Source organism: Mauremys mutica, chromosome 7 (genome assembly GCF_020497125.1).
Source record: "Mauremys mutica isolate MM-2020 ecotype Southern chromosome 7, ASM2049712v1, whole genome shotgun sequence".
In the NCBI taxonomy this organism is placed as follows: Eukaryota; Metazoa; Chordata; order Testudines; family Geoemydidae; genus Mauremys; species Mauremys mutica.
Genome location: NC_059078.1, coordinates 101,526,907 through 101,548,972, shown reverse-complemented (window position 1 = coordinate 101,548,972; position 22,066 = coordinate 101,526,907). Strand labels below are relative to the sequence as shown.

The 22,066-nt window shown below is 38.5% G+C and overlaps 1 protein-coding gene across 5 annotated transcripts in view; it reads left to right on the top strand.

The window, feature by feature from the left end:
- The window catches only part of INPP5A (inositol polyphosphate-5-phosphatase A), a 415,177-nt gene that overhangs the window by 367,671 nt on the left and 25,440 nt on the right, over positions 1 to 22,066 (top strand). For all 5 annotated transcript variants that reach the window (XM_045024848.1, XM_045024849.1, XM_045024853.1 and 2 more), the window contains one exon: positions 14,783 to 14,856. In XM_045024848.1, the coding sequence (XP_044880783.1) occupies positions 14,783 to 14,856 (74 nt within the window). The remainder of the gene's footprint in view (positions 1 to 14,782; positions 14,857 to 22,066) is intronic.

The following is a 22,066-nucleotide window of genomic DNA, read 5'->3' as shown; positions in this document are numbered from 1 at the left end:
CAGATACAAATTATCAGTTCAGCAGAAATACTGTCGTTTCCAGTCTGAAATATTTTAGGTCTAATATTTTCCAAACTTCAGCAATTGTCCCCGTTTCCTCCACAAAATGGCATGTACAATGAGTAAGTGAAGACCCTTCTATATCATTCTGTTTAAAAAAGATCCGTGCAGATAGCAGCTTTACTAAGGTATGCAAGAAGATAGAAAAGGGAAAATTCATGTCAAATCTCTAACTAATGCAAAATTATCATAGAACATCAAGTGAAATCTACCTTAGCATTGTAATGTACTTCAAGGACTCAGTTCAACTCTAGTATAACTCCATTGACTACAATGGAGCTACAGTGCGTACATGCTACAGTGGTGAGTGTTACAAAGAAAATAATGGAAAGGATGGAATGCATGAGTCACACGAGGCTGAACTTGGCTCTGATTGTCACATTAATTCCCAAATACAGTGAGTTTAAATGGGCATCTAAAAGTAGTATCTTTGGGATAGAAGAGCTTAGAAACACTGGTCCTCAGATCCAGCTAAGTTCTCCTGTACAATACCTGCACGTCCTCCTGTTAACTTGAAAAACGTTACAAAGAAAAACAATTCAAGGATAATTAATTATTTAACCAGAAAAAATCATAATTGTTATTGATTTGTGAAAAGGAACCATTAATTAAATGCTGCCAGTTCAGTAGCCAATTAAATAAATATATAGCAGGAATGTAAAAACTATTAATGACTGTAGGAGAATGATTAAATCATTAAAAATATTTTATAATCTTTAACCACTCTCAAAAATGAAAAATGGTTCATATATTCATATATCTCACATAAACTATATTCATGAACTATATCAGCAGGAAAATCATATTTTGTCCTCATGAATTTGACCATTACTGTACTATAGGAGTTTTCAATCAACTCATTATCTTAACAGCTTTGAGGCTGATCCTGCTTCCACTGCAGCTAGAGGATAGTTTGGCCATTGACTTCAATGGGAGCAGAGCAGGCTTTTGGTGATGTCGTTGAGCTATCTCATGTACTGCTTGTAGAAACTGTATTATGACTATATGGGTAAAACATTTGTCCTCCTTTCTTGCTGCATCTTCATGAAAAGACTGTCTGTGCTTCTTCCTCTGTCTACTCTGTTCTTTTGGGACCTAGGACTCAATCCTTCCTAGAGATAAGTCACCTTTGCACTACTCCAGAAGCACAAAGGAGATTTAAGGCAGCCTTAGGCAGACAGCTGAAGACCACTGCAGCTTGGGGGAATCCTTGGATTCCTTTACACTGTCTACTTCCTGCATCACAGATACATCAGGGGCACACTAGGGGCGGGTGGGGATAGAACCAGAGTGCAATGCAATGCACTCTGGTGATCCTAGGCCAGCTGAATGATTCATAAGGAATTGTTCTTCCCAGCTTTTGTGTTTGGGTCCAAAACAGACCCCAGATGATTCTAGGATTTCCAGGTGGCATAACATTATCTCTGCCCTGCCACTTTTCAAATGCTTTCACATATTTCATGCAGCAGTCTGTGGCAGTAGATCTGCTTACTCCCTTCTCCAGGTCAAGGAAAAGCCCAATAACCTTGGCCATGAAAGGGAAATGTTTATATATTTCTTCTTACTGTACCTTTTTGATGGGATAAGACAAAATGAAGGCTATGGCTGTGTTGTTTTTGTTTTGTTCACGCCGACTGTCAAATACCCATTTCTTCCAGCAGATCCCAAATAACAGTTTCCAGAGAATGGAGAATAAATTTCTATAATAATAAGTACTTCATCTAGCTATCTGGCTTCCTGTCTTGTATACAACAAAAGATATCTTTCTTGGGGCTTAATCCCTTCGATTCAAAAGTCTTTTTAGATTAACTAACATACATAAGAGAAGAGAACTAGAATGTGTTATTAAAATGGTTCTGGTTATAAATTCTCATGATTGTGTTCTCCATATGTCAAACAAGGATTTAAAGTAATTATTGAGCTAATTAATTAGAGATTTTTTTTCTTAACGCAGGAGTTAATCTTTTCAAAATGATCAGCAATTGCTGATTTTTTTAAATATTTCCAGGGAAACCTAAAAGGATTTGTGAGTATGAGAGGGAAAGAGAGAGAAGTTTAATCCACTAGGAACCTTTATTCAGCTTTTTTGTGTGAATATGTGTGCTCATGAAGTTAAGGAACTGGCATCACTGAAAATGTATTAATCAACAGACAAGATATAGCACAATGCACTCTTCCCAATGGCCTTGGCTCTGACCCTTTTAAAGATAATGGGAATGCTGTCCACTAAGAACTAGATTAGGACGATCAAACGCATTTCATCAGGATTTGACTTGAACCATGATCCCAGAGGTGAAAAGGCAGAGGTTTATCCACTGAGCCACCTAGCCCCTGTCCAGATAAAATCTTGAATATGATGTATAAGGGGCAAATTAAGATAGAGAAAGGAAATTGATTGCTCAGGATCACAGTTGCCGAGGACTGGGGGAGAGGGGAACCTATACACCTGAATCTGTCAGAGCAATCTTCTTAATTTAAAGCTGTACTCTGAGGTGACTGTTTTTCACATAATATAAATGAGAAAATGACATAATGCATCCCTCCTTCACTTGAAAACACTGTTCACCTGCTTGGATTTTTGTTAGCTCAATTCAGTACTCAGTTGGTGTGCAGTGGGATAGGTTCTAAAAGTCCAAAATGGGGACAATGGATGGAGGAAATCTTATGATCTGACCAATACATTCCACTAACAAATGCAAAGTCAGTAAATGTTTGGGAAGCAGTTAAATACAATTAAAATATGTCTCTTTCTACAATACATCAGGGTGTCTCTTTCTACAATACATCAGGGTGTCACATCAGTACAAGACTGGTCTTCCACAGTCACGAAATTACCAATAGTGCCTAATGATTCTTTGCTCCACTGTGCTTTTCTGTCTACTACTTTTAAGAATCAAAACCAGTCCATGTGTACATGCAGCAGTGTTGAATGCTGTTCTAAAGCATTCCATCTGTCCTTGGATTAATATAGTCAAATGAGGGAAACTCTTGTGTCCATATTTGAAGTCTGGACTCTGGCACATAGTCAATTTAATCCAACTGACATATTTTGATGTCCAGGTAATTTTTTTAAACTGAACTGCATATAAGATAACACTGTATTCTGTAGCACAGAAGCACATTTGTGTATACCCAATTATCCCGAAAGCCCAATAGTGTAGTCCTTAGATAAAATTCTCATTAACAACAATGGGAAAGTTGCCTGAGTAAAGACTGCCGAATCTGGACCAAAGTCTTTGTTCAGCTAATGTGTATTTTTTTTAGATCCCCATAAGTAATGTATATAATTCCTACATTTTTATGCCTGTATAAAATTGCAATCCCCAAATCCCCATGTACAGCACAGTACATTCCACAGTGCTAATTTCCTAAATTCATGTTGTATTTTATTACCAGAGACATTTAAAAATTAATAGACATGTACAGTAAATCTATCAAACTTTGATTAGGAATCTCCTACTTATAAATCTTTTTCTAAAAGTTAATTTCTGTTCAGACTTGTATTTTGTGTATGCATCTATAATAGGATATACTGTGTATGTATAAATACAGTGCAATTGAATTGCCATCACAAGTGTTACAATATAAATAATCTAAGTGTCTGTTCCAGCAAATAGCCTTGAAAGAGCTATTCATGGAAGTAAGGCTTTACAGGATCAGACCCTTGAAATCAAGGGGCTCCATGTAGGCACAGGGACCTATAGATTCAATTACAGGATGAGGACCTTATTAAGATCAAGCTATACACAAAAATGTTCATTTTGACTCTGAGCCTGATTTGGAAAGATTGCAATATTAATGTAATTTTTTTTTATTCAACAGCAGCTACCTAGAGTAAGGGATATACACTTTTGAGTAGACGTCTTTAGGAGTTAGAATAGGGATATTCAAACATGGCCCAAAAACCTGAACTCTCACCTAGTTTGTATACAGTGGAGCAGATAATACTGACCCCTTTGTAGTGGCTCTGATGAAATGAAGATGGAGCATTGAATGATGGGTCCTGTAGTCTTTGTATTTTGTGCCTCTGTTTAAAAGATGCAAGTGGCCAGGCTGCATTTTAGAATACCTTGGACTATTTTTTGTTTAACCCTGAGCTCAGAGATCTGGGAAGAGAGAATTTAAAGTTCCTTCTTGAGAACTACTTAAAGGCCGTGCCAAAATTCAAGTTCTGAAATGAAGCACTTTCTTTTGAACTTATCCCAAAATAAAATGAGGAGTGGATCCTATCTGATGTAGATCAGGGTATTGACAGCAGTTCTGAGCTAGCAGTACATTGCTGAGCATAGTGCTTGTTACCTACAACCCAATAGAGAAGTGTGTGTACAGGCTGGAGGACCAGGGAAAACAGTGTCTAGTATACATCATGAGGTACTGAATGGCTGCTAGGGAGGGTTAGTGTATCATGTGAATCTTTCCAAAGCATTTCTGTCAGTGGCTGGCCCTCATGCTGCCCCTTCTCTCAATTTCTTGTGCAGTAGCTCTTAAGCACACTTGAATAAACCATTACTCCTGGCTGCCATTAAGAATAACTGAAAATCCCACAATATACGTAATTTGCATTCATCAAATTGTCCTCGTACTTGTACTATAGCCACACCCTAACACCAACGGTTCTAACCCCATGTCCTGCCCGCTTTCCCCCACATTCATCAGTGCTCAGTTCACAGCAGGGATCAACATCATCATCAGTGATCCCTTGATTTGAGGATGATCTCTACCACAGATTTACATATAGGTCCTGAGATGACTCAGGAGTCCAATAGCAGGGATAGAGGTTGCTCATAGGCCCTGAATCAGGAAAACACTTGAGCACACATTTGGAGTTAAGTACATCCTTCAGTGTTTTCCTGAATAAAGGTGCTTTCCTGATGGGTCCATATGGGAACTAGGACCATATTGCTGAGCCGTAAGCACATTCCTCTGCACTATGCTGTATGTAGTCTCCCATCTCATACAGAGAGATGTCATCCACCTCTGTGGCACCATTTATTCCAACCTCAGGCTGGACCTTACAAAGCACTCTCAGGGAAGGGCAGGGATGTGCATCAGAGGAGGGGGGATGTGGGGAAATAGATAAGGAAAAATGGTGCCAAGATCCTTATGGAAGAGTATTACAGAATTTTAAAAGGATGTAACCAATAGAGCTCTATGGAAATTACTCTAAAAATCTATGTCTGTAGTGTAGTTATAGCTGTGTCGGTTCCGGGATATTAGAGAGACAAAGTAGATGAGATAATATCTTTTATTGGACCAGCTTCTATTGATAAGAGAGAACGGCTTGATAAGAGAGACAGGACAACAGCAGAGAAGCTTGCAGACAGTTAATACACCCCGGGATTACTGTCACACTTACCCAGCCCTTTTCACATTGGGGGAACTTCCAGAGGAGCCAGGGAGAGAGCCCCAGAGACAGTGCAGACACATGGAGCTGCCATGCAGATGACCCTGGCCTCCTGCGCACACAACCCTCCCATGGCATAACCTTAGGAAAGCTCTATAAGTGGCAGTTCCCCTCAAAACCCTTTTCCTACAGGTAAACTCATGGAGTACACGTGAAATCCCAAAGGACCAGAGCAGGGCATACATAGAACTTATCTTTAAAAGGGGGAACAAAGAAGACCTGGAGAATTACAAACTAGTCAACCTAACTTCGATTCCTGGAATGATACTGCAACAGATTATTAAATAATCAGTTTATAAACACCAGGAGGAAAATAGCGTGATAAGGACTAGCCGGCATGGATTTGTCAAGAACAAATCATACCACAGCAACCTAATTTCCTTCTTTGACAAGGTTACTGGCCTAGTGCATGGGCGGGAGGGAGCGGGCGGGTGGAAGCAGTAGACATGATTTTAGTAAGGCTTTTGACACAATTCCACAACATTCTCATGAGCAAACTAGGGAAATAGGGTCTAGATGAAATTACAATTAGGTAGGGGCATAACTGGCTGAAAGACCGTACTCAACATGTAAGTATCAGTGGTTCTCTGTCAAACTGGGAGTGCATAGCTAGAGAGGTCCTGCAGACCTCATTCCTGGGTCTGAAACTATTGAGTAATTTCATTAATGATATGGATAATGGAGTGGAGAGTATGCTTTAAAAAAATTGCTGATGGCACCAGGCTTGGCAAGGTTGCATGCACTTTGGAGGACAGGATTAGAATTCAAAATGACTTCAACAAATGTAGAGAATTGGTCTGAAATCAACAAGATGACATTCAATAAAGACAAGTGCAAAGTACTACACTTAGGAAGGAAAAATCAAATGCGCAACTACAAAATGGGAGTAACTGGCTAGGTGGTAGTACTGCTGAAAGGATATGAGGGTCATAATGGATACAAATTGAATATGTGTCATCAATGTGATGCAGTTGCAAAAAAGGCTAATAACATTCTGGGATGTATTAACAGGAGTCATATGTAAGCCATGGGAGATAATTGTCCTGTATTGCTCGGCACTGGTGAGGCCTCTGCTGGAGTACTGTCCAGTTCTGGGTGCCACACTTTAGTAAAGATGTGGATAAACTGGAGAAAGTCCAGAGGAGAGCAATAAAAATGATAAACGGTTTTGAAAACCTGACCTAAGAGGAAATGTTAGAAACTGGCCATGTTTAGTCTTGAGAAAAGAAAACTGATGGGGGACCTTGTAATAGTCTTCAGATATGTTATGGGCTGTTATAAAGACAATTCTGATCAATTGTTCTCCATGTCCACTGAAAGTAGGACAAGAAGTAATGGGCTTAATCTGCAGCAAAGGAGATTTTGGTTAAATATTAGGAAAAACTTTCTAACTATAAGGTTATTTAAGGGAATAGGCTTCCACGGGATGTTGTGGAATCCTCATCATTGGAGATTTTTAAAAACATGTTTGACAAACACCTGTCAGGGATGGTCTGAGTTTACTTGGTCTTGCCACAGTGCAGGGAGTTGGACTTGATGACTTCTTAATGATCCTCTTGCCATAGCATTTTGATGGAAGTTGGTGATTTGGGCTCAAGTCTGATTTTGGCCTTTAATATGAACTGGCCCAGCTCAGCCTGAACTATAGTGTTACCACTACAATACTGATATACAAAAACTGTGGCTAATAAACATTTACATGTAATAGTAACATTACAGGATAAGTTACAGAGGCTTTTCCTGTAAAAACGTTGTCACACGAGTGCTGGCTACCGTTTTGTGATATTTTCTCTTTTGAGGAAGAAATTTAAAGAAGATTCAAAATGTATAGTAACAGACAATCTTACTGACTCTTAGTTAGAAAAACACCTGCTGTAAACAGATTAGACAAATCTGTGTTTGAGAGTTTTATACCCAAGTCAGAGAGACCACTATTTCCCCAAGTCTTTATTTGAAGTCATTGGCAGTTTGGTTTGAGAAAGGACTGCAGAATCACTCCCCAAATATTTCCCTCTTGATTGGAAAGCTTATATTTTCCACAAGTCTTTTAAAGAGTGTGCACTTTACATGAGTTACAATGGCCAGACTTCACATATTTTAATTTTCTAAGGTCGTTTCTGTGTGCTCATCTCTTTTTTTTTTTTTTGTCTGAAACTTCATTTCCCTTTCACAGCTGTGAATTCTCTGGTGGTTGCTGCAGATAGATTTGATAAATGCTGCTAATATCACCTTCTGATCTAACAATGCTCTGACTTTGGTCTGTAGGTCTTGATGAGTAATTGCCGTTGTTCTACTCCAGTGACTGAATTAAGTTGCCCTGTTATAAAGGGTTCATACTTCTGTGATTTTAGCGAAGGCAGCTCATAGCAGTGTCCCTGTGGACATTGACCTTTTTCACAGTACCTTTTTACTCTTAAGTCTAAGCCAGCAAAATTGACATGGTTTCTTTAACTAGCTAAGCTGTGTTAAAATTCTTTGATCATTTTAAATATTCGAGCGAAATCATTTCTGAATTTAATATTCCATGTAAATACTCTCTTAGCCCAAAATCCTGGTCCCAGTGCACAGCCTGAACTGCTGTAGGAGAGCTGTTCTTCAGTCATCACACCAGCTTCAGGACTGAAAGAGCTAATTGCAACCCCTCCACACTCACCTACTGCATCCCCATAAGAGGGAATAGCAAGTGGATTTACATAGCAAGGGATTCACCAGCCTAGCCCAACCCTATATCTCTGCTACCCAGTCGTACATGGGAGCACCTGAGTGGGGCTCTGCTGCATACAACTCCTGTGCACATTCCCCAGGTTCTGCAACCCACCGTGGGACTGATCCACACTGGTTTCACTTGAAAAGGCTATAAAGGAGGGGGCAGAGAAAATCCACCTCTCTCCAGGACTCTGCAACACAGTCACTTTTAACAGCCCTCTTGTAAACCCATGGAAACCGTAGTTTATAGTGGAAACACTCAGAGCTGCAGCAGTGCCACTATAATAAACTGTGGGAACTCAATCCTGCCATCATTCTATACACAGAATTCTGATTGAAGTTACTGCAAGTTTTGTATGGAGATCAGTGGTGGGACTAGTAGTTGTTTGGGTACGTTCAACATTTGCATGTGTCAGTGGTTGAAATGAAGCACCCATTGGATGTTCCATGATGCTTTAGAAGTGCACTTGTTATCAATAAGCTTATTGAATTATAACTGTTATAGAGGCAAATTTTGTCCCTCTCCTTCACCCCCCCTTTTTTTTTCACTGTTGAAATATGTCCAGCTGTTCTTAAGTTCAAAGAGGCTTCATTATACCCAGTAACCAGAAATAATTTGCTTTAAGCCAATTTTTTTTTTTACAAATAAGTTATTACAATGTGAATAAAGCTTTTATGGTGGTATTGATCATGATATTTAAAAAAAGATTAGTCACAGGTTCATGTTGATTAATATTGTCTCATTGTTTCCTTGGCTCCCCCCTCCATCTGTCTGTACCACTCTGTTGTCTCTTGTCTTGGGGCTGTTGTACACTACAGAGTTAGGTTGACTTAACTACATCGCTCAGGGCTGTGAAAAATTTCACGCCCTATGCGATGTAATTAAGCCATCCTAAATCCTGATGTAGACAATACTAGGTCAACGAAAGAATTCTTCTGACAACTTAGCTACCACCTCTAGGAGAGATGGATTTACCATAGTGACAGTAGAACCTGTTCTGCTTCCGTAGTAAGTAACTACACTACAGTGGCACAGCTACACCACTGCAGCTGTGCCTCTAGTGTAGACAAGACTTAGAGTGTAAACTCGTTAAGGGGTAGGGATCATCTTGTTCTGTATTTGCACAATGCCTAGCACAATGGAATCCTGGTCCATAACTGGGGCTCCTAAGCACTGCAATAATACAAATAATAATAATAAAATGAAAATCATATGGTTGGTTACATTAGTCATCGTTGAGGCTAATGTGGTATGCATCCAGATATTTCATGACAAATGTTATATAATTAGCACTTGAGCCAACTGGATTGTGAACTTGTCAGATTTCACTAACTAAGCAAGGTCGGGGCTGTGGCCATTTGTAGACTATGTCTACACTGTGAATTTCGGGTGTAATTCCCAGTTCACGTAGATGTACTCATGCTGTCCTCTGAGCTAGCATATTAAAAATAGTAGTGTAGTCATGGAAGCACAGGCAGTGGCAGCATCAGTATGGGCTAGCTGCACCAAGTACAAACCCACCTGAACTCCATGGGTGCACACTCATAATGGCTACCCCATATCACCACTGCCCATGCTATCACAGCTACACTAGTACTTTTAGTGTGCTAGCTCACGTGAGCTGGGAATCACACCCCTAACTCGTAGTGTAGACACAGCCTTTGATTGAAAACCTGAAGGGAAAAGCCAGTAGGTAGAGTTCTTTCCTCTAAATCACATTCTAATAATTGTTCCAGTGTGGGATGATTGAGGACTTTATCTTGGTTGTACCATTTTTTGAGAAAGCAGCAAAGAATCCTGTGGCACCTTATAGACTAACAGACGTTTTGCAGCATGAGCTTTCGTGGGTATCCGAAGAAGTGGGTATTCACCCACGAAAGCTCATGCTACAAAACGTCTGTTAGTCTATAAGGTGCCACAGGATTCTTTGCTGCTTTTACAGATCCAGACTAACACGGCTACCCCTCTGGTACTTGACATTTTTTGAGTAAGACTTAAACCCAAGTACCCGAACACCATGGTCAGTAAAAATCCCCCGGCAATGTTTGCAAAACTAGAGATCTTCTCTTCAGTGTCCTGGCCAAATTCTAACTTTGATAATAATATCCATCTTTGACAAAATCTCAATTAGTATAATATAGTGTTTCTGATGTTGTTATACATCTGCCATGTTCTACCTTATGAGTGGCTGTATTTCATTATTAAATAAAGTGGTCACCATGTTAGCAATAGCAGTAAATATTTGTATTATGATAACACCTGAAGGCCCCAATCAGGATTGTACATTGTGCTGGGTGTGGTACAAATACAAAAAGGAGACCATCCCTATTCTGTAGGGTTTCCAGTCTAAAGACACAAATAGACAAAAGGTAAGAAATGTGGCTACAAGAAGGAAGCAAATGAGTATTGTGAAAAACTGGCGCAGATTTGTTAGTTACATCATGTTTATGTAACAAGTAATTGAAGCACCTATGTGCTTGCAAAAAGGCCCATCAAAAATACTGATTAATTACAAAGGCCCAAATTCTGCAGTCCTTAAATTTTAACTCACTTCCTCACCATATATGTCAGTGGGAGTTTGCCTGAGTAAGGATTATGTAAAAACTGATTTAGGACCTCAGAATTTTGACTCAAGAAGAAAGCTAAGTGGAAGTACAGCAACTCCAAACTGCAAACTCACATAAATAAATCCATCAGTTCAAAAAACCATGATGTGCTACAATCTGAGCTGTATCTCACACTTATACATCAGTGTATCTACTGTGTGCACACATATGCATACTGTATATATTCACTGAGGTCCATTTGTATACATGTGAGTGGACATGAGGCTAGGGAAATACAGGCAAATTATCCATCATGAATGGTTTATACCATCCAACTTATAGAAATCTTGTGATTAAATAGTCATACTAGACTTTGTAAATCAAATATTCTGTTATGTAACTCCTTTGCTATCAGTGGGATTATACCAGTAGAGAATTAGCCATGTATCTTTCAACCATATGTATAAAGTATATAAGGTCAAGTTTGTGTGGAATAATGTACCCTACCTATGAAACTGGCTGCCTGTGTCATGCCGTCCCTGTATCAGCTTCCAACTATAATACTTGAAACCCCGTTGTAATTGCTCAAATTACCCCAGCACTCCATATAACACCTAAAAGGCTTGGTTCTCAAGGATAATGTTACAATGAGTAAATTAAATGGGGCAATATATTGATTTTCAGGCTTTCAACTGAATTTCTTTGTCATCTTCAAAACATGTAGGATGAACTACAGCTATATTTAAACAAAGGTCACTATTACTGCAGTGAAATTATTCACAACACCATTTAATGCACACTATGAAAACAACTATGATCATCCTCAGAATCATTGTGCATAGCAATATAACTGGTTCATCCTTTTAAAATACAGAGATAAATAATTAAAAATAGGGGCCCAGTTCCCAATGACATTAAAGGCACTCAGAGGGTTGTGCCCCTAATTATTATGATTAATAATAATAATTTGTATTACAATAGAACCTAGAAGCCCCAGCCAAGGGCCAGGACCCCATTGTTCTAGGCATAGTACAAACACAGAACAAAAAGATGCCCTGCTCCAAATCCTTTCTCTTACTGAGTTGGATTTAAACTTTTACAGTGGTTTGCAGTGTTTAAAGTTTTGTCTGGGGTCTGTTGAGCTCTACAGTCTTTCATTAACTGTCAGTTTATTCTTTGGGGCAAAGAACTTGGAAAGGGACCAGGCTTTTATATAATTCAAGGAAAACACCATTTACAACAATTTTACTTCTAAGAAATCAGTTATAATTTGCTAAAAATAAAAGCACTACAAAATCTGAAATATACACTACACACATCTGTGTCTGTAGTGGGTCCCTGACAAAGAAGAGAGAAGCCCAAGTAGAGTTCCCACAAGAAATTCATGAATATATTGAACACACTGTCATCCTCTTCCACAGACCAGGAGTATCCAAAGCAGCTATTTGCTACTGGGGGACACTGCTCGAGCATAAAGGTGTGGATATTGGAGACAGAGTAGAAGAAATGTGGGCTTTCTTTAATAAGCACCTAGAGAAAAATAAGTAATTTCATTAAATGAATAAATTAGTTTAACATATTTCAAATGCAGAAAGGTATTACTGCATCCAGAAATAATTCATTGAAGTAAAAATGTGCCTTTTAAACTGTGTTTTCTTTTGCAGTTGAGTCTTCCCCAGCTGTTCTAAGCAATCTCCAAACAGTTCTTAATAATATGTTAGCAACCAAGTTGTTTGTTTGCATCCTACCACGTTGTCATTACTTTTTGCTTTTATTGTTAACTATTGTTAACTATGTTAAAGACATATCACTGCTTGTTAAAACTCGGGAGATGCATAGAGCCTCTAGTGTACAATACACTCTTGTTCCTGCTATCAGTCATCTGAATCACAGCAATGTCAGCAGCTTATCTGCAGTACATAGCACATAACTAAACAAGCAACCACCAACAGTACATAAAAACACCAGAGATCTCTTCAGATGTTACTGAGAAGTAGCTCTTACCTATGTGTCTAACCACTTAATCCTTTGGTCTCCAGTCCGTTCCCAAATATCATAACAAAAATAATCTGGATATACAAAGTTTAGAATGTTTGAGTCAATATGAGAGGACAATGCAGTTATTTAACATCCTCAGCATTGTTCATTTACTCAGTTTTTTCATTCTTCAGACTTCAATAGTAACCCTCTTTCCTCCCAACTGTTTTTTTCCCTTATATTATGATTTTATTGGAGAAAAGTAGAAAATTAAATTCTCTAAAACATACATTTTTAGAAGGGATTTTCTGATTACCATTTGGGAGGAGTGTTGGTTGGTTGATTGGTTTGGTTCTTTAAATTGGATTCAAATTTAGTAATTAGTGTCACTGATTATCTGGCAATTTTTGGAGCAAGAAAAAGCTGTTAACAGTGTGTGTAGGTGTGGATGTGTATATACTGTACAGATAGAGTCGATAGATATAACACACCTGTACATACTTAAATATAGGATTTGATCCTGCAAACATGCATGTTGAGTAATTTTACCCGCATAGTTAGGCCCATGAAGTCAATGAGACTACTCATATGAGAAAAATTACTTAACATGCATAAAGTTTACAGGTTTAGGCCCCATATTTATGTATGTACGATAAATTCACACACACATTTGTAAACATTCTTCCAAAAATCATGTATAAAAATGGATAACTGTGTGTCTAGAGATTTGTCCAAATATTAAAACTTGTACAAAGTATCTCAAAATGGCATTTGTTGTGACATGTTTCTCAACACACCATTGTACAAACTGGTGAATACAAACACGAAAACATGGAGTTACTAATGCTTTCATGTTCACATGCGTACATGTAGACAGATACATAAATAGATTCTAGGCAACACTGAAGGAAAAATAGGTGGACCACAGGGAGGTAGCTAATCAGCAATGCAGGTGGTTCAGGTAGCTGCTTTTCACACAGATAATTAATGTGAACAAGTAGCTGCTAATTGCACATTTCAGGAATGATTTATGAGGTGGCAGAGAGGAAAGAGGGACACAATCTAATTTCTTTCGGAACCTCTGCCATTCATACAATGATATCAGCACAGCTGTGAGATGGGACATGATTAATTATTAGTGAACAGTGGGTAAACACACAGCCATCATAAAGGGTGCTATTTTGATGACAAGCTTGTCAAAATAGAAAGTGGCACTTACTCAGAGCGATGGTCAGTAACAGTGCAGATTATGAGCTTTTTTTACTCACTAATTCACTTGCATGTCAGATTTAACACCAACTCTGGTTCTGAAATAAGGTTGTTTATGTCCATCAGGATGGTTATTCTTTTAACACACACTATCATCATGGACTTTTATTCACAGGTTTGTGTTTATGAATAAAGACTACAGATATTATTTTCTTTGCAGTGTTCTAAAGGAAAATAAATTTGACAAGGACTTGTATAAACAGTACATTAAACCTAGGCTTATAAATGTGTCTGTTAAATATTATGTAATGCCTCTGGCACACAAACTTCTTTCTGCCATCTAACCTATACCGCGCAAAAATAGCTATGCAAAAATATTGCTTGCCTTTGTTTAGGAGGAATGATTTCCACATCCTTGTGTTTGCTGTACCTTCTTATCTGGGTTAAAAATATCCTATATTGTACTTTTACTGACATATTTTGTGGCTTGATTAGTATATCAATTTGCTATGCATTTTTAAAGGTGTTAATCAGTTTTATCTCTGAAAAGATTGCTAATGAAATTTGAAAATCTAAACTAATCTTGAAATAGTAAATGTGCATGAGGTAGCTCTGTTTAAAGAGCAAAAGTTACCTGTTTCACTGAGATCATGAAGAAGGATTTTATTTTATTTTTTGATAGAATGCCTTTTCATCAGAATATTGAATTGTTTTACATTGACCTAGTACTGACATTTCTTCTGTAAGGATGTATGCTCCAAATAAGATATATTACTAAAGTATGTGATCATTAAATCATTCAGTAATACCAGAAAAAATTTAAATGATTGCAGTTTGATTAAGAAAACAAGTTGTTTAATTCTATTTTATTTTTTATAGCTTTTAGAATTTGACAAAGAGCTGTCTGTCTTTAAAGACAAATTGTATGAACTGGACATCTCATTTCCACCCAGGTAAGATATATATACAGTCCACTTATTTAATTGATGGCTAAAATGTAATTGTTATTAGTGCAAGAGTGTGTGTGTATGTGATTGTGTGTGTGTGTATATATACATATATATTTTGATCCTGCTATAAAGTTTTACAGCTCTTCCTGTATCCCCTCAGTTACCAGTATGAATAGTGACACCTTACAGGTTGCATGCTGCTACTGCTCTACTGTCTGTAAATATCCCATCATCTGGATTCAACTGGTCCCATATTTGCATAGTTGATTTCAGAATAGTGTAATAGTGCATCCGAAGAAGTGAGCTGCAGCTCACGAAAGCTCATACTAAAATAAATTTGTTAGTCTTTAAGGTGCCACAAGTACTCCTGTTCTTTTTGTAATAAACTAGAGTGCCTTCTAACATAGACTTGTTTGTAGAACTTCAGTTTGTAGCTATTTTTGAGCACTAAGCCCAAGTAAACTGTTCTGAAATTTTACCATAACAAAAACTAAATAAATCTTGGCTTCACACCTTTGAAAAGTACCCCTACATGAGGGGGAATTGACACTAACTAAAAACTGACTTGAACAAAATGTGAAAGTGATTAGTCTGATTTCATTGCTCAGTTAAAAGATAAATATCAGGAAGGATGAAAAGAAATTGAAATAATTTTATAATCTCCAGTATTGTTAGTAAGACTGGTAATAAATGTGGGGTTTTTAAATAAATGTGATTTTTTTAAACCTGATCATGTCCCCATAATTTTAACAGTGATTAAGCATCAACCATAAACAAACAAAAAACAAGAATTTTTAAAATGACAATACTATTCTGGAGAAATCCAAGAAAACTTTGAGCCATTTCTAAATATCTGTGACTCTTATTTCAAGAAAGGAGAGCTCAACTCTCGCATGTCTAGTACAGTTGCTTTGAAGAAAGGGAAAATAGTATCACAAAGAAAGCTAGAGTTGAGGAGCAAGAAGTCATAGAGAAGATGCTATAATTTGTATGAGGCAGAGTCCTGTAAAATCAAATACAGTGTTGTTGTATGTGTAACTAGGTATTTTTTTTCCATTGGAGTAGACACAAAAGTGTGATGTTTTGGCACAATCTGAGAAAAAAAATTGGAAAGCTTGCCTTTTTGTTATCATAGTCTCGTTACTTCTCACCAGCCAGCTGTGATACTGAGTATATTGATCCCTAGGGACAACGGAAGTATGCATGAAGAGGTTACCACTGCTCTAAATTGTTCTTATTGATTGACTATGATAACAGAAGACCAGTAGTGTGTAAATCTCCAAATGTATTTCTTTAGCTATGCACCTGGTCAGGGAAGGGGAGGGCAGATGGATTTGTTACCAGGATATAGACCACCATGGAATATCACCAATATTAGCACTGTCTTGTAAGAAGTTTTAGTTGCCTTATTTATTAATGGCAGATTAGGCTCAGTATATGTGATAACATGTTCCAACATACACTGCATTAATTTTCAGGTTTGGCCTCAGTATTTCTGAATATACGAATCATTAATACATATAATTACATATATAGCTTAAAGTCAAGCCACTCCCACAAGTATCAGTGACATAACTGCAGCACTATGCTACTCCTAGAAAAAAGAGCCTCGAGCATCCAAGAGCAAGTAGTATGGCACTTCATTATAGGCACAACTGGTAGAACTGCCTGTTAAGGTTATTTCACACTTAAGACCGTCTTTTCACTTACACATAACAACTTTGCCAAATTTTATCTGTTTGGGCAGATATTTTCCACACTACATATTTCCATCACGCTAAAGTCTTGGGAAAATTTCAGCCAAAATTGTTCAGCCATTTCTCAGAACAAAGCTAGGGAAATTGTTGATTTGCCCATATTTAAAAAATTGAGACCTTTTCTAGCACCCCTCTGCTTTGAATCAGGGCCTTGAACTTTGGCAGGGAATAGTCTTTTGTCAGGGATGTGCATTTTAGTATCCCCAGGAAAAGCAGCCTACATTTGGCCAAGATGTACACCTTTGAAAAATCTTGAGTTCACACACTCTCAGTAGGGTCTTCTTCAATTTTAGCAGCTAAATTCCCTAAAGGTTCCATTTGCACTGGACATACCCCAGCCCCAGCCTGAGCAGAACTTTCCCTACAATGGCAGCTCTGGGCAGCTGCTGGCAATTCTTGGTCTGGGGACCTGAACTGAGAACAAGGGTACTGTCTCCTATGCCCCCATCCCTGGGCCCATGGAACCGGAAGCGGTCTGATTCACATGCAGAGGTGATACAAGCTGGACCTGCAGGGCAGAAGTAGATTGGGGCAAGAAATTTAAAGGGAGACTGGGACTAGAATATAGCAGAGGGGGAGAGGACAAATGGGAGTTGAAAGAGGAGACTGGGACTGATGTGGCAAGGACCCAGGAAACTAGAGCAGAGTCTAGGACTGGGAGCTGGGTATGTGGGGGAACTGGAGCTGGTTGGGAAAGGAGACTCAGTCCGAGAGCTGAGAGAGACTGTGACTGGGTAGGTAAAGACACTGGGACTGGGAGTTGGGGAGGGAAATTTTAAGTATTTTAAGGGGAGACTAAGATTAAATGAGGATCCTGGGAGAGAATGGGTACTGGCTGGGCAAGGAGACCAGGACAGAGAATCATTGGGGTTTCGAGAAGGACATGGTCGGGGAGGGGAAATAGATCTGATAGTTCTGATAAGGAACTGAGATGCAGGGAAAGAACTGGCGTTAGCCAGGCGGATAGACTGAGAAAAGGATTCAAGGGCCTGGGGATGGATGCGAATCTCAAAATTGGATGTGGATCCTGGAGAGTATCAGAGGGGTAGCCGTGTTAGTCTGGATCTGTAAAAGCAGCAAAGAGTCTTGTGGCACCTTATAGACTAACAGACATTTTGGAGCATTGAGCTTTCGTGGGTGAATACCCACTTCGTCGGAGTTTAGTGTCATCTGCAAACTTGCTGAGGATGCAGTCCATGCCATCCTCCAGATCATTAATGAAGATATTGAACAAAACCGGCCCCAGTACCGACCCTTGGGGCACTCCGCTTGATACCGGCTGCCAACTAGACATGGAGCCATTGATCACTACCTGTTGAGCCCAATGATCTGGCCAGCTTTCTGTTCACCTTATAGTCCATTCATCCAGCTCATACTTCTTTAACTTGCCAGCAAGAATACTGTGGGAGACCGTATCAAAAGCTTTGCTAAAGTCAAGGAATAACATGTCCACGGTTTTCCCCTCATCCACAGAGCCAGTTATCTCATCATAGAAGGCAATTAGGTTAGTCAGGCATGACTTGCCCTTGGTGAATCCATGCTGACTGTTCCTGATCACTTTCCTCTCGTCTAAGTGCTTCAGAATTGATTCCTTGAGGACCTGCTCCATGATTTTTCCAGGAACTGAGGTGAGGCTGACTGGCCTGTAGTTCCCCGGATCCTCTTCCTTCCTTTTTTAAAGATGGGCACTACAATAGCCTTTTTGCAGTCATCCGGGACCTCCCCTGATCGCCATGAGTTTTCAAAGATAATGGCCAACGGCTCTGCAATCACATCCGCCAACTCCTTTAGCACTCTCAGATGCAGCGCATCCGACCCCATGGACTTGTGCTCGTCCAGCTTTTCTAAATAGTCCCAAACCGCTTCTTTCTCCACGGAGGGCTGCTCACCTCCTCCCCATCCTGTTCTGCACAGTTCAGTAGTCTGGGAGCTGACCTTGTTCGTGAAGACAGAGGCAAAAAAAGCATTGAGTATATTGGCTTTTTCCACATCCTCTGTCATTAGGTTGCCTCCCTCATTCAGTAAGGGGCCCACACTTTCCTTGACTTTCTTCTTGTTGCTAACATACCTGAAGAAACCCTTCTTGTTACTCTTAACATCTCTTGCTAACTGCAACTCCAAGTGTGATTTGGCCTTCCTGATTTCACTTCTGCATGCCTGAGCAATATTTTTATAATCCTCCCTGGTCATTTGTCCAATCTTCCACTTCTTGTAAGCTTCTTTTTTGTGTTTAAGATCAGCAAGGATTTCACTGTTAAGCCAAGCTGGTCGCCTGACGTATTTACTATTCTTTCTACACAGTGGGATGGTTTGTTCCTGCAATCTCAATAAGGATTCTTTAAAATACAGCCAGCTCTCCTGGACTCCTTTCCCCCTCATGTTGGTCTCCCAGGGGATCCTGCCCATCAGTTCCCTGAGGAAGTCAAAGTCTGCTTTTCTGAAGTCCAGGGTCCGTATTCTGCTGCTCTCCTTTCTTCCTTGTGTCAGGATCCTGAACTCGACCATCTCATGGTCACTGCCTCCCAGGTTCCCATCCACTTTTGCTTCCCCTACTAATTCTTCCCTGTTTGTGAGCAGCAGGTCAAGAAGAGCTCTTCCTCTTGTTGGTTCCTCCAGCACTTGCACCAGGAAATTGTCCCCTACACTTTCCAAAAACTTCCTGGATTGTCCGTGCACCGCTGTATTGCTCTCCCAGCAGATATCAGGGTGATTGACGTCTCCCATGAGAACCAGGGCCTGTGATCTAGTAACTTCCGTTAGTTGCCGGAAGATGATGATGGTAGCAAATCCGACTAATGCTGGTCCTGGCTATTATATGCAGAAAAATAGTTGTTGTGGCACACCTGGACCGTGGGGTTTTTATAGCATTTTTTAATAGCATGTTGGAGGGGCCTCAGAGAGAAAAAAATCCAATCTCTTTATCGTTAAAGTGCAACTTTCAGATGTAGATTTTTTTTTTGTTACGTAACTGCACTCAAAAACAAAACAAAGTAAAACTTTAGAGCCTTCAAGTCCACTCAGACCTACTTCTTATTCAGTCAATCACTAAGACAAACAAGTTTGTTTATATTTACGGGACATAATGCTGCCCACTTCTTATTTACAATGTCACCTGAAAGTGAGAACAGATGTTCGCATGGCACTTTTCTTGCTGGTATTGCAAGGTATTTATGTGCCCGATATGCTAAACGTTCATATGCCCCTTCATGCCTTGGCCACCATTCCAGAGGACATGCTTCTATGTTGATGACGTTCGTTAAAAAAATAATGCATTAATTAAATTTGTAACTGAACTCCTTGGGGTAGAATTGTATGTCTGCTGTTTTACCCGCCTTCTGGATGCAGTTATTTTTTGTATATAATTCTACATGTGTAAATTCAACTTTCATGATAAAGAGATTGCACTACTGTACTTGTATTAAGTGAATTGAAAAATACTATCTTTTATTTTTACAGTGCAAATATTTAAAATAAAAAATAAATATAAAATTAGCACTATATACTTTGTATTCTGTGTTGTAATTGAAATCAATATATTTGAAAATATGGAAACCATCCAAACATATTTATATAAATAGTATTCTATTATTGTTTAATAGCGCAATTAATTGCGATTAATTTTTTAATCGCGATTAATTTTTTTAATCGCTTGACAGCCCTAAGATAAACAATAATCAGGAAGTAGTCATAGCTAATATTTTATTTGATGCATGGCTGAGATACTAATTATGGGTTCCCAGCAAACAAAACTTCCTAAATGCATTTTTCTCTTTGTAGCCAGAACGCTAATAATATAATTAAAAGTGAAAAGACCAAAATTGTACAGGCTAAACTAGAGATGAAATCACACATGTACCCTGCCCCAACCAGCACAGAGCTTTTCATTATGAGGAGTGTTTCTTTCATCTGTCTTTTTATTTTTTATTCTGGATTATATGACAAAACAATCCCAAAATAAATTTTGAACAATAAATAAGAGCTCAATCCTGCAGTTTTTGTGCAGTCATTGAAATCAATGGAAGTTTTGCCTGAGTGAAGACTGAATAAGGACTGCAAATTTTGAATCCAATATTAGTAGCTACCAGAGGCCATATTGTACTAGCTTTCCTCATGGAAGTAAACATGGGACTGTGTTTATTAGTATTATTAATTATTTTATTGCAACATGTGGTAGGTGCTATACAGACATAGGGGTTTTGATCAGCAAAAAGCCAGTTTTTATTCAATCAAAACTTCTTTTCAAGTAGGACCTTTACACTCAATCAGCATCGAGGAAGAAGGCCCAACTAGATCGCATACTTTACTTTTCTTGTAGTTTTTTCCCTCTGTTGTTTATCTTCTTCTAAAAGAGTAGTCCTTTTATTTGATTTGCCAACTTTTAAATCTTCATGGCAAATGTCATGATTTGATAAACAATGACAGTTGAGTCATATCTGCCAGTAGGACTGAATTTTAATGTTTTTAGTTAACCCGCAGAAAGTGGAACCACCCTTGTACATTTAGAAAGTACTACTTTAAGCTTCTTGCTATGCATAGTATGGTACATCAGTTTGTTCTACAAATGCAAGAAACAAAGGCTTTCTTCACTGGGGAGATGGAGAGAAAAAGATCTAAAGACACTTTTGTTTCAGGCTTATGTGCTTAATAAATGAGTATTTGAATTTAAAAAGAAGTTGTAAGAGATTGTAAAGATAGCATTAAATAAGAATTTCAAAAAAACTAATTAGTACATATATATTAACTTTTACAATAACAAATGCTTAAATATAAAAGCTTTGGTTTTATCAATTGGAGTAAAACCTTGTTAGATCAAAATTCCAGTGATACATTTTTAGCATTCTTTGTATTTCATCTTTTTTATCCAATGGTACTTTGCCCATATAGAGAGTATGTGTGTGTGTGTGTGTGTGCCGGCTTTAATTGCCTGAAACATTATTATACTTTGGCATTCAAACGCAATACTAACTAAATGATATAGTACTTAACCTTTTCGTACAGTTTTTACAAATAAAACTTTTTCAAGATTAGCGTTTTAATTCTAGCTGTTCCACCAGTTGTCAAACTAAAAGATCATAAATTTATTTTACTGATGCAACCTTACTCTACCCTCTCGTTTTTTGTAAAGGATATAAACTTATTCTGTTGAGAGTGCTGTGTTATGTTTTTAATTATGGTTCATGGTTTAGGTTTGCAAATAACCTCAAATGTGTATATCCTACTGAAGTCAATGAAAGCTTTAGCCTAAGATTCTTGGTAGAATATGGCCCTTGTATGTTCGTGAATAAATTTAATATTGCATTTAGCATCTCTCAAAAAAATTAAGAGTAATTAGGACCGCTTGTATTTCCTCCCTTTGTTTGTTCAGCATTTGCCCATGCAATTACTTGATTTGCACATACATTTATTCAAATTAAGTGCACAGCTGTATGTCTAAACCAGTATAACACTACAGTGCT